The 12,901-nt window shown below is 56.6% G+C and overlaps 1 protein-coding gene and 1 long non-coding RNA gene across 2 annotated transcripts; one reads left to right on the top strand and one right to left on the bottom strand.

The window, feature by feature from the left end:
* Nucleotides 1–1,163: 1,163 nt before the first annotated feature.
* HOXC9 (homeobox C9) lies at nt 1,164–4,364 on the bottom strand. Its single transcript, XM_006095786.2, has 2 exons — nt 3,757–4,364; nt 1,164–2,071 (listed from the first exon to the last, which is right to left on the bottom strand). The coding sequence occupies exons 1-2, from the start codon at nt 4,292–4,294 to the stop codon at nt 1,827–1,829; spliced, it is 783 nt and encodes a 260-aa protein (XP_006095848.1). The 5' UTR covers nt 4,295–4,364; the 3' UTR covers nt 1,164–1,826.
* A 284-nt stretch (nt 4,365–4,648) lies between these two features.
* LOC106698309 lies at nt 4,649–5,491 on the top strand. The gene is made up of 2 exons (XR_001349596.2): nt 4,649–4,785; nt 5,220–5,491. It is a non-coding gene; the product is annotated as an uncharacterized LOC106698309 (long non-coding RNA).
* Nucleotides 5,492–12,901: the final 7,410 nt, after the last annotated feature.

Below are 12,901 nucleotides of genomic sequence, written 5' to 3'. Positions count from 1 at the left end.
CCTACAAGTGCCTCACCAATCCTGTAAGACAATGCAATGGCCCAGGGAGCTGCACAAGGCCTAGGGTCCCCAATTATTTTCTTTTATGATACACCCCAAGAATTCAGAGCAACACCCTGCACCCTCTCCAGAATGGGCAGCCTGAGATATTAAAGGGCTATATTTCAGGCAGTCTGAGTTTAATAGTTTCCAGATTGGGGGATTTCCGAGAAAGGGGGCGCCCAGGCAAAGGCATACCCTGCAGCTTGTGTCTGCTTCTGATTAGCAGATGAAACTGCCAGTTCTGGGGAGGGCACTCTGGGGTACAGTGCAGCTGACAGTCCCACCGGGCTGTCAGACACACATCTCTACCTCCTTATGCCTGGGGTCCTTCAGCCACCAGAGAACGTTCCACGCCTGACTAATCCCTGAGTAGCTTCCTTGGGCCCTGGCCACACTACCCCCCAGAAATGCTGCAGCTGCACAGCATAACCCCTGCACCCAAGACCAACATTCAAACTAACCATTAGAGAGACAGAGAATACACTGAGAAGTAAAAACTAAATCTAATTCTGATTTTATTGGCTTTGCCATCTTTCTCCTTCCTTAATATCTCTCTCTCTCTCTCTCTCTCTCTCTCTCTCTCTCTCTCATCTTCCTCCTTTTATTCTCAACGAAGTCCTCAGCGCCTATTCTCCCTGAGGCCTGCTGGCCTTCCTCCTCTAAACTGCACACCCTCCCTACTCAACCCCCCTAGCCATCCCTCGAAGCACCGATGCAGTCAGGCAAGAATCCAGCCCGGGCCCTCACCCAGCACCCAACTTTCATCTTCACCTATCTCTTCCCTCCGATCTCCTGTACTCATAAATTATTACAATTAATTACAGCGAGGGAAAGCCATTCATGCCATGCCCCCACCCCCCTGGACTCCATTGAGCTACCAGGAAACTCCTAGGCAGCTATCAGAGCAGGCACAACTGGACCCAGGCCTCAGCAGCTTCCACCCACCCTGGAGCCCTCACCCACCCCACCCAGCCTGGAGAGAAGCAGCAGGCACTTGCCCTCCCGAGGTCAAGAGAGCCCCTTCCTGGCTCCAGCCTCCCCCAAAGGATCTGAGCACTTGCCTCCTCCACGACAGCAGCCTGGGAGCCACAGGGAGGAGAAATAATGAGAACTGGATGCAGTTGGGTTTCTGGTTTTTTAAGTGACTTCCATATATTAACACAGAGCTGTTCTACCATAACAAACAGAAGCACGTTACAGGACGGACGCAGGGGGATGATAGGAAACACTGCTATGTACACGCCCGAGGCACCGGCCTGCGCGCTGGACCCAGCCTGCGGCACCATCCCCGGCCCTCGCCCCTCAGCTCCCGGGCTGGGAATCATTATTGTGTGTGTATGTGTATCTTTTTTTGTACAAAATCTGCACGCAGAGCACCCCAGGCCTGGGGAGAGATGGCCCGGACCAAATATGATACAGGAAAAAAAAATAGAAATATAGCGATTCAAGTACTGGCTTCTCTGAAGAAAGGAGGAAAAAAATCACATTGTGTGTGTCATTTATTTCAGTTGCGCAGGAGAAGAGAATGCGGTTTCTCTCCCCGCCTCCTGATCCTCGCTGGGTAGAACTAACTCTAAAACACCAATTTCTCAACACTGAACCCTCCCAAATCGCAAGAGTTTTCCTTTTCCCTTTCCTTTTTTTTTTTCTTTTTAAGCTGATTGGCTTTTCTCTCTCTTGCTCTTTCCTTTCCTTTTTCGTGCTCTCTCCCGCCTGGGCTGGGTTTTTTGTGGGGTTTTTTGTTTTTCCCTTGGCTGTGCCGAGGCAGCAGGCCGGGGCAGGGTTTAGGATTGCTCCTTGTCGGTTTTCTCTTTATTCATCTTTTTCATCTTCATCCTCCGGTTTTGAAACCAGATTTTGACCTGCCGCTCGGTGAGGTTGAGAACCCGGGCCACCTCGTACCGACGGTCCCTGGTTAAATACATATTGAAGAGAAACTCCTTCTCCAGTTCCAGCGTCTGGTACTTGGTGTAGGGGCAGCGCTTCTTCCTCGTGGAGCGGGCGTGGATCCAGTTGGCCACGGGGTTGCCTGGAGGGCCAAACACAGGCAGGGGTCAGTGGAGACCCTTTCCAGCCCAGGATCCCTGCCACTCCACCCCCAGTCTTAGCCAGGCTATCAAAACCCAATAATTGAACCTGAATTTGGACACGTTTTGCTGTAGGCATTTCCCCTCACTCCTTTTGCATTCTGCCCCCCTCCCCATGTCCCCCTACTTCAGTTTCCTAAAACTATAGGAAATCAAAGCTATCAAAGCCCCAACAGTCTGGTCCTCAGCTTCAAGAGCAGTAACTGGAGAATATCCTCATAAAAAGTCCAAATTCCCAACCGTTTCATAGGCCCATAAATGCTTCTCTCTCTTGTTTTTTATTTTTATAGTGAGGTCTCTCTCCTCCCCACTTCCCTCCTCCTTTGCCCCCTCCCATCCACCCAGCCCACGACCAAGTCCTGAAATATCAGCAGTTCTGCTTCCTGACCCTGAGAGTCCCTAAGCCCCTCACTACCCTCTCCAGCGCTGTTGCTCATCTCCGCTCTCCGAGTTCAACCCTGCTGAGGCGAATTCTCAGGGTGATGCTGGGCTAGGAAAAGCCTTCCTCCTCTTCCCCAGAGAGCTGCTGGCCTTGGAATCAGCCCCCCCTATATGTGAGCTTCCCTGTTTGACTTCCAGGGCCCCCACCCCTCCTGCCAGCCCCAGGACAGGCTCTGCAGGAGCTAAGCCTCCAATTTCAGGTTTATGAGAGTAGCTGAGGGCAAGGAGGGAAGGCTCAGAGGGGTATAATTAGGCCCTGGCCCCTTATGGGGCTGGAGGAAAGGATTTCCTGGAGCCCCCTCCTGGGACTCCCCCAGACACTTCCTCACACCCAGGGGGGCTGCACCCCTCCCCTGCTATTTCCCTTCTTTCTCCTTTCCCTGGCCCTACAGCTCCCACCTGCCCCTCCCCACCTACCCCTGTCCTTCTTTGCAACACTTACAGGCTCCTGTCTCCCAGATTGGAGTGTGTGTGTGTGTGTGTGTGTGTGTGTGTGTAAATTCTCTAATCAGGGGAGATGTCTCTCCCCACTCCTCATCCCTGACACCCCCATTTTCTACCTTCTCTCCTGCAGACCCTCAGAAGAGGGCTTGCAAGTTTGAGGCTGGGACCCCACTTCTCTCCCCCAACTCTGCAAGTCCTGTCTCTCCAAGTTCCCCCAGACCCTGCACTCAGTGGTCCTGGGAGAGAAGTCCATAGACCTTGAGTTTTATTAATCTCCAGTGGTGTGAGGCCCCCCCCCCCCCATGCTGGCTGGGAGGTAGGGTGAATTTTCTCCCTGCCCCTAGTGTCCTCCTCATCTCTGCCCCATCCCACCTCAAACCATAAAATGAACCTCGCCCCCACCCCAGCCCCTGGCCCTGTCTGCATTTCTTCGAAAGTAACGACTGAGCCAAAAAGCCTGGGCTGGGGGTGTGGAGGGCGGGGGTCTCTCCTCCAAACCTGCTCCTGGGAGAGGAGCCCCCCTCAGCCCTCTCCCAACCTGGCTCCTCGGGGGCCCCCTTTCAGACCTTCCTGCCCCTGAAAGCTCCCCAAGGTAATTCGCTTTTATTGAGTCCTCGCCCCCGCGCCCTCACCCCTCTCCCGCGCTCCCTGCGCCACTCGGAGGGGCTGTAATCCGGCTCCCCCCGCTCGGCCTCTCCTCCCCTCCCGCGCCGGTTGTAAAGGAAAATTGCTCCCAACTTACTGGGGTCCAGGTCGGCCTTCTCCTCTTTGTGCTTGCTGCCGGCGAGCGCGTCCGCCTCGGGCGAGGGCAGGGTCTGCGGGGCGCGGTCGCGCAGCTCCCCGGGCGAGCCGTACATGTAGTCCGGGTAGCTGCGGCCGTCGCCCGGGCCGCAGTCGGCGCGGCGCCCGGGGTAGGCGTCCGGCTTGAGGGCGTAGTGGCGGCCCCCGGCCGGGAAGCTGGGGAAGGAGACGGCGCCGGACAGCGGCTCGAGCCAAGTCCGCATGTAGCGCGTGTCGGCGCCGAGGTGGGGCTGGGGGCCGTACGGGTGGTACACCACGGACGACTGCGAGGGCACGGGCGCCCACGACGTGCTGAACACGGCCGGCTTGGGCGCGAAGCTACAGGACGGAAAATCGCTACAGTCCGGCACCAAGCCGCTGGGTCTGGCGGCGGCGGGGTGAGCCCCGGTGGCCGGAAACCTGGACGCTAGGAGGTCTTCATTGTCGTGGGAGATGAGCGAGTCCACGTAATAGTTACTGATGGGCCCCGTCGCCGACATCGTAACGGGGTTTTACATACATAAGATTATTGTATGAACTGTATATGTACTTTTTATCTGCTCACAGAACAATCAAGGCAGGTAATTATTTTTCCAGCCTTTTCCCCGCAGCTCATTGGCTCCCCGGCCCCCACGTGATCGTATTTACCCAAAAATACGGCGCGGATCAATGCGCAGGGGCTTTTTTTTTTTTTTTCCCTTGCCCTTTTTTTTTTTTTATACCTTCTCCCACCCCCTTCTCTGCTGATCCCCGCGACCTGCGTTTTCCTGGGGGTCCGGAGCTCTGGACCCCAGGCATCCGTCACCCCCTCAGGACAACTCGTCTCTCAGCAGAGAACCCCCTGCCCAGGTCCACCCATAAGCAGATGGCCTCCCGCCCCCGCCCCCAGGAGGATTTCTCAATGGGGTGAAAATGCCAGCCCCGGAGCCCAGCGTCCCCGGACCCCCGGGGCGGAGCTGGGCGCCGGAGCCTGGGGACCGCGGCCGCCGAGGTAGGTGGAGGAACTATTTCTTGACGTAATCTGTCTCTGTCGGCCCGACGCTCCCGCAGTCTCTGCGCGAGCCGAGATCAGCGATTGTCAGTTCGGAACGTGGCTTTTAAAAATGCGTTTTTAAATAGTGTGTATGTATGTATTTCTTTCAGGAGCCGCAGCAGCGAGAGAGGGAGGGTGGGAGGGGACTGGAGAAGCTGGGGTGGAGGGAGGGAAGGAGAGAAAGGGGAGAGGTGCCTCTGCCCTGGCCAACTCAGCCCCCCAAATATGGGGTAGGGGAAGGTTAGGGAAGGTGGTCCGCGGGTGGGAGGGGTAGGACCTCTGGACCTCAGACACCTTTAGCATCAAAAGTCCTCTCTCTGCTTCGGTACAGATATGCAAGCACCTCTATTTTAAATTTATTGTCTATATCTATCTCTCTCTTTTTTTGCCAGCTTGAAGAAGTGGAGGAGAGATCTACACAACTTAAGTGGGGCAACCCCATCCCATTTTCCTGCTCACCCACCTTGGCCCCAATTCCATCTCTGGGACACCCTGACCCCCCCAAAAAAGAAGTCACCCCTGGGTTCTGTCTGCAGAGAGCCAGGGTGAGAGCGGGCAAGGCAAGAGAGCGACCTCAGTCGTGGGCAAGTAGCTTGTTTTTACGTCCTTCAATAAAAATTTTATGAGGATCATTTGATTGTTCATAAATGTGTCTTTCATTAAATAAAATTGTAGGCTGTTTTTGGAACGGGAAAAAGGCAGCGGAGGGCTGGGAGAAAGCAGTTTCTTTGGGATCGGACACAGGAATTCTGGAGAAGCCGTGTGATTGTAGGGAAGAACAGACAACCAGGCTTCCTTCCCCCAATAAGTTGGCTGTTACCCTCCTGTTTGAATTCGGGGTTTGGTACCCAGTCCTCTGCTTTCTGTGGGACTGTCCCACGGTGGCTTAGTAAAGGTGGGCTTTAGACAAGCAGGAAATTCTCAGGATGAGTGCAAAAGAGGGGGCAGGAAGGTTGGCTGGTGGGGGAGAAGAGCAGGTGATGTCCCCAGAGGCAGATGCACCCTAGGCATGGCAGAGCGAGTCTGAAGGAGGGATGCAATTTCAGGGTCAGAAGGAAAGAGTCCCAGTTTGTGCGAGAAGAAGGCAGGAGCTGAGGCTGAGAGGAGGCTCTGAAGCAGCAGGGAAGGAAGGAGCTTCCAGATCAGAGATGCCTGCCCTTCGTTCCCACTCCTGTCCCCAGGAGGGGACCAAACAAACGCCAGGGTGGGGGCCCAGGCGGGTTCTCCTGCACCCAGGCCAACCTGTCTCCTCTGGGGCCGAGAAGGACTGGAGAGAGGTGTCCCAGAGAGTGTAGTATGTATGTTGGGGGGAGGAGGAAAGTTGAGGGGGGAAGAATAGATGTGAAGTCCAAACACTAACCCCAGCTTTCTAGGCCCCATCCCCCGTCCCTGTTCCTCCCCCTTTCCAGCTCTTTCCCTTCGGTCAAGCGGGGCTGGGATTTCTACGAAAGGGGGGCACGATATGAGAAGTGCCTAAGGGCTGGGGAGAACAGAGGGGGGGGCCTCAACCTCCTCGCCCTCGGCTCTGATTGGATTATCTTCCCCTCCCCCAGACTAAACTGATTTGGAAAATCCAAATAACAGCAAGAAACAGAGTATCTCTTTGGCCTTGATGGAGTTGGGTTAGCTGTCAATCAAAAATTCTCCCTCACTAGTTCAAGGAAAAGACAAGAGGTTCCAGTCCCCCTGCAGAGGCTTTCTCCAAATCCCTAGCGCCGTCAGCACCTCCCCCAGCCCTGGCGGCTGGGGACCCTGACCAGCTCTTGGGCGGCTGCTGGCAGACATGTAGCCTTTGGCGGGCCCGGGGCCAGACTGTGACCAAGAGGACATCAGGGACAGAGCCTGAGAGAGACTGAGCCCGAGACAGCCTGAGACCGAAAAACTGAAACACACAGGGCATCAGGCCCATAGAAAGGAAGGAAGGAAGGAGGGAGGGAAGGGAAGGAAACGGAGGATTAGGCTAAAAAGAAGGAGCGAGGGGAGAATTAAAGAAAAGAGGGGAGGCAAGATGAAAAGAGATAGGAGAGCAGGGAAAGGAAGGCGTGCAGAGAGCAAGACAGAGGAAGGGCGGTGATAGGCAGGCCGGATGGGATAGAGAGCTGCGGAGCAGCCATGGCATTGTGCAGTCTGCTTGCTTGCCGGGCCTTTGCCGGGGACAGGCTCCAGGCACAGCGGCCACTTCTGTCCTGACACAAAGGAGGAAGAGGCCTTCTCCCTGCCCTTCCCAGCGTCCTGCTCCTGTGGGTACACTAGGCTCCTGGGATATAGAACCCCATTTCAGCCCAGGCAGCCTTCCAGGCAGCTGGGGCTGAGCCATGCTCTAGTCAAGGAGCAAAGAAGACATGATGAAGGAGCTTTCACGCCCTGCTCCTCTTTTGCATCTCTGCCGGGCCACAGGGCCCATCGGCCCCAATTTCAGCTTTCCTAGAAGAAAGATACCCCTGAAGAACCTCTTCTATGGGCCTCTGCTTTGGGGGAGAGCTCTCACGCAGAGTGGCTGCGAGCAGATGCCCCTTTCTCTCCTAGCCTCTTTGGCCACTGCCTTTTTTTCAGCCCTGCCCAACCGGCAGAGGCAGCAGCATGGGGCAGCTGAAATCACAGCTGAAATCCTCCGGCCCACACTCCCTGCTGCTGTCAATTTCCCCATGAAACTGAGGGGAGATTGTCACCTTAGTTATAGAGCGTGAACTCAGACCCTCCCTACTCAGGCACAGACAGAGCTGTGGATCAGGAAGTAGGCCTCGCCCACAGCCCCCTCCCCACCAATACCCCATTTTGCCTAGGCCTTGCTTAGAGAGTTGGCCTTGGAGAGGGAGGGAGGGGGGGCTGGAAGAGGCTGGGAGCCCCTGAGTTCAGGCCCAGGTCCCTGTGCTTCCACAACTGCATATGGCCTGTACCCCATTCTCTGTATTTGGAGGTAGGGTGGCAGGTCAGGGCTCTGAAGCAGATTTTCAGACTCCCCCAAATCCAGGCCTCTAGGGACGGGAGCACAAGGATGTGGGGACACCACGAAGTGGGGGCTTGTCTTCCCAGGTTCAGTTACTCCTACTGAATCCCCTGGCAGATTCCAAGACTCCCTTTCACCCCTTCAATTTTCCTCAGCGCAAGTGGGGGAAACTCAAGAGATGGGAGGCTACTGGGAACCCCTGTTGTGGAGAGGGTCACCCCAGCTTCAGCTCGCAGCTCTGCACTTACTCTGGTTCTTAGAACTTCCCTCCAACCCCCAAAGATCCCACTGGGCCCAGGAAAGCCCCCTAAGGGGGAGGGGCAGCCTTATCCATCACCTCAAACCTGGGCAGCTAGGACTGCAAGCAAGCCAGCACCGCCGTGGGAAGGACAGGCAGACAGGCAGACAGGTTAGAGGCATCCTCTCCCCTCGCCCTGCGCCTCCTTTTTAGTGATTTAAATTCCCTCCGGTTCAATCCACACCGTCAAGTTCGGATTAAATTTAAAACAGGCTTCCCCGGTGCCCCCAGCGGGCTATCCCAGCCGCCGCAGGCGGGGAGGCCGCTCCCGGGTTCGTCCGCACCGCCCGCGAGGAGGAGGCTGTGCTCCATTTGCTTTCATTTTCCATCTCCCCCTGAAATGGGCTCATTTCACCTCTTCGCTGCCCTCTCCCCCTCCCCGCCCCCTCCCTGGTTCCCCTCTACTTTCCCCCCTTCTCTCTCCTGGTCCCTCTTTGTTGGGAAAAACACACCCACACACAACTCCTGCTGGCTAAGGCCTGCGCTGGAAGCAGAAGCGGAGCCCTCCTGGCCTGCCGCGAGGAGACCGCGTCCTGCCCCCACCCCAGGTGGGTATCGGGATCCCCGCGCGCCGGGAGTCCGGCCCCTCCGCCCTGCAGGAGCGAACCCCCTCGGGCCTGTGAACCTGGCCCCATCAACGCCACGGCCTGCACGCCCGCCGGCCCCCTGCCCCGCCGCCCGGCAGCAAACGGGGCTATTTCCGGCTCCCCCAACCGGTCTCGCTTCCCAGCCTGGGGAGTGGCTGGAGGGGGAGGGCCCCGGAGCTAGGGGTGCTCCCTGCCTGGAGCCCCCATGGCCCCTGGCGACTTGTTACCTGATCTTTCTGTGATGTGTGTGTCGCAAGGAAATTTGCAGTGACTTTGGAGCCCAGACTGCGGAAGCGGAGGTGGCGAAAGGAGAGACAATACGGGTACAATTAAGGGGCCAGAGCCGCTGGTCTCTCCCCCGCCCTCCCTGCGCGACTGGGAGCTGTCTGGCCTCCAACCTCAGGGCAACCCGCGAACCTGGAGCCGGAACTCAGCCCCAGGCGGAGGGAACCAGAGGATCTGGCTTCCAGGAGGCTGGGCTCAAGCTCCCTTCCAACTTAGGGGCACAGCCACCAGCCCCACTGAGTTGCAGAGAAGGCAATGAATGAAAGTGCACATTCCGACCAATTGTCCCAAACTGTTCAGCCTTTGGAAGGAGAGCCTAGGGTGTGGGACGCCTCAGACAGACAGACAGACAGACAGACAGGCAAACCGCATCTCCAGAGGCAGACGGACTCACAACATGAGTGTGAGCCTGAAATCAAATACAGGTTCAACATTCCCTGAGGCCTCTCTGCCAGGCCGGTGGGCGCCGATCTCCCTACCTTCTCTCCCCTCCAGGGCGTTGGACAGAGACCTGGAGGACTGGGTCCCTCTGGCTTGGTCCAATCCCGCCTCGGGAAGCGCCTTCGTTACCTGCTCCTCGGCTCCCCACGGCCACAGATGCAGGGCAGCCGCCTCCCGCCCGGGGAGGGAAGCCCCGGCCACCGCAGCCGCCGCCGCCCGCCCTCCTTCCCTCCCTCCCTCTGTCTCGCCCTCCCTCCCTCTCTCCCTCCCTCGCGCGCTGCCGCTCACGGGCCCTCCCGCGGGCAACCTGTTCTGGACCCAATCCAGGTATCTCCGAAAGAGAGAAAAAAGAAAAGACATCCTTATGTGCAAAAGAAAGAAAGAAAGGCCCTTAACTGCCTTTATTTTGCATGTCTGCGCCTGGGTTGGCCTCGGTTCCCACGTCCTGGCCACGGCCCTGCCCCTGCGGAGGTGTGCGGGGCCTGCTGCCTCGCCCACGAGGACCGCCGCGCCCCACGCACGGCGAGCTGCACACTGTGGACCGCCGCCGCGGCCACCCGAACACCACTCAGACCTCAAGGTCCTTCCTACAGACTCAATATCCGGTTGCCCGGCTCGCCGCGGGCCTCCGCCCCGGGAGCCAGCTCCGCTCCGTCTGCAGCCCAAGTGCTGGCACACACGCGATCCACCTAGTCTGCGCTCTCACGCCCGCCCGACACCCCTCCCAGGCGCGGCGCCCGCCGGGCGCACTCGGGCTTCCGCCTGGCCCCGGGCTGCAAACCTCCTCCCGTGCACCGGACCCACACAAAGCCCGGCGCCCTGACGCGCCCATTGGAAGCCCCCTCCGCCGCCGCCGCCCTTCACCTGTTTCCGAAAAGAGCTGCATCTCCGCGTCGACCCAGGCCTGGGGCCCCAGCGGAGGGTGCAGGGGAGCCAGGGTCCCGGGGAAGCCACCGAGGATCCGGGATCGGCGGGGCTGAGCAGAGCCCCGCAGCCGCGGAGAGATCTCGGAGCCCCAGGCTCTCCTTGGCGAGCTCTTGCCTTTTCCTCCTTCTCCCACAAGTCTTAAACACTCACATGCCGAGAGTTCAGCTCTATAAATCCTGTTCCTCTTTCCCATATCATAATTAAAAAAAACCAGTAGGGGAGGTTTTAACTTTTATTGCGATTTCTGGAGTTGGGCTGTGGAGCATATATTAAGTTTACGCTTATGCGCTCTCGGCGGGGAGGGTCCTTTAAGAAATAAAAATCCATCTTAATATCTGCAGACGAGAGAGATAATTTTTCCCCTCCTCTTCACGCTGTTTCTTCTGAAGACTCCCTTCCAGCGAAGCGAATAAATAATCACCACCACCTTAGCCATGATCCATGGCCCCAGGGGCCTCGGGGCAGACGCTGGCCATCAGACTGGCCCTCACCTTGGCCCCATGAGAACTCACCCCATTCACCAGGATTCTTTTGGGCTGGACACCCAGACCCAAGGCTCAGTGACCAGTCCCCATCAGCTCTTGGGCTCTGAAACAGAAATGGAGGCAGAGAGACCCAAAGCGCAGAAGCCCTTCCTTGGTGAATTTCGGCCCATCAGGGACCCAGTCTCCAAGGCAGGCACTCCTGAGCACCCGCCTTTATTGGAGACTCATTTCATCCAACTGGCCGGTGCTTCTGGCAACCTGAAAATTCAGAGACGGCTGGGGGCTCCCAAACAGGGGGTCCCCCTGCCTGCCTCTAACCAGCTGGTCTTCCTCTCTGAAAACCTCCCTATTCCCTGAGAGCCATAGAGAGATTTGAGCACTTCCATCCAAGGGAAGATATTTTTCCCCCTACAAATGGCTAAGGAACAGATGGAAAGTCAACCTGACAAATTCAGCTGGAGTGAAGAGAGGCTCTATTCCCATTTTCTCCTCTATCCTCCTCAGGGTGAAAATAAATCTCTTTGTATAACATAGAGAAAAATAAATGAGCATGCAGGTAAATATATATAGGGGATTTGAGAGAGCCTAGAGGAGACAGAGATGTAGAAACAGAGACCCACACTCATACAAGGTTACAGATATCCCCTAACAGACAATTGCAAGAATATGGAACTCCATGTATATGTTTTGTTACAGGGACATGACTTTATTTCCCTGTCTGAAAGTTTATAATGTTTTAATAATCATAATAATTCCAAAGTAAGAAAACCTGTCCTCCTTTTGGCTTTCTCTTTCCCAGTCTCTCTGAGAACTGGGGTATATCTCCCCACTCTCCTGGATTCTCCCCCCCCCCCCCCCATTTTTCTCCACAGGCAGAGAAACCTCTTTTGAGAGCTTCTCTCTAGCAACAGGGTCCAGAATTGAGGAACCAAGGGCAAGGGGTGGATGGGGAAGGAGGGGAAGCAGCTTTGCAAAGTTTCACATTGCTCAGATTTTCTCTCACTCCATTTCCTCCCCTCCTTCCCTGGCATCAGCCAACAGCCTTCCCAACAATATGGTAAAGGTGGGCGCTGGCAGCCTCCATTCACCCAGACATTTCCACACAATGAAAGACAAGAAGCTGCCTGACAGCCACAGACACCACAGCCCAAGGCCTACGGGCCACAGACAGCTAGACTGAGACCAGAGCTAGCTAGGTTCTTGCCCTAATGTTTCCTAGTGGGGGTGGGGGGCATTTCTACTTGGACTTGATGCTTTCCTCTAACCTACTAACACCCTAACTATGCCCTTCCCCTGGGCAGGGAGCTATAGAGGGGGAGGGAAGGTGAACAAGCGAGTGCTCAGAGGTCCCCAATTGTTGGGACCCCCGGGCACCCCACTTTTCTAAGGGGAAGTTCGCCCCAGCCTTCTGGAGGCATAGTTTTTCCTTGGAGGTGGCAGGTGAGGGAAACTAACCCTTCCAGAGACTCCCTTCTCTTTCTGTGCTCTTCTCTCTCCTAATGACCCTGCCCTACCCTGGCTGGCCTGCCAGACCACCTCTCACTCAAATTCCTCAATTTCCTTGGAATTGGCTAGACCGTCTTTGTCTGTCTCCATCAGCTGAGTCCAGGAAACAATAGCTGCAGGAGAAACTCCTCTCCCTGAGCCCCAGGGATTGGGACAGGCTGAGGAGTAGACTGTAGAAAGTGGGGTTTTCAGGCTTGCCCGGCCTGGCCCCACTCACAGCTTGCCCTCCTCAGTCTGCATCCAATGTGCCCTACCTGGAAGGGGGCTGTGGGGCAGGCCCACAGGGGAGGGACGGAGCTGGATAGGTGGGTTGGGGCCCTCGACGAAAACCGACTGATGTAACTCAGGCAGTTTCTTGTTGCCGAGTTCAAAACTCAATCCCAACAACATGAAACTACCTAAGCCACAGATCAGCTGAGCAAGCAGGGCGGGAGATTCAGCTTTGCATCTATCAGGAGGAGAAGGGAAGGGGGTTGGGGAAGGAAGAAATTCAGCCCCGTCCCCCTTTCCGCCCCCACAACCTCCCTAAAGACTAGAGAGTAGACTTAGGGTGGCTGGGTGGGTAGGGGTCTGACTCCCTCATCAGCTTCTGGTCCAA

This window comes from Myotis lucifugus, unplaced genomic scaffold (genome assembly GCF_000147115.1).
Source record: "Myotis lucifugus unplaced genomic scaffold, Myoluc2.0 scaffold_160, whole genome shotgun sequence".
NCBI classification, from domain to species: domain Eukaryota; kingdom Metazoa; phylum Chordata; class Mammalia; order Chiroptera; family Vespertilionidae; genus Myotis; species Myotis lucifugus.
Note: the sequence above shows the minus strand (reverse complement) of the source record. Positions and strands in the feature narration are given on the sequence as shown.

Excerpts from the sequence above, each read along its gene's own strand:
- HOXC9 (XM_006095786.2), bottom strand. The coding sequence starts at position 4,294 with ATGTCGGCGACGGGGCCCATCAGTAACTATTACGTGGACTCGCTCATC. Across the intron at positions 2,072-3,756 it reads GAAGGCCGACCTGGACCCCA|GCAACCCCGTGGCCAACTGG; the intron begins GTAAGTTGGGAG and ends TTGGCCCTCCAG.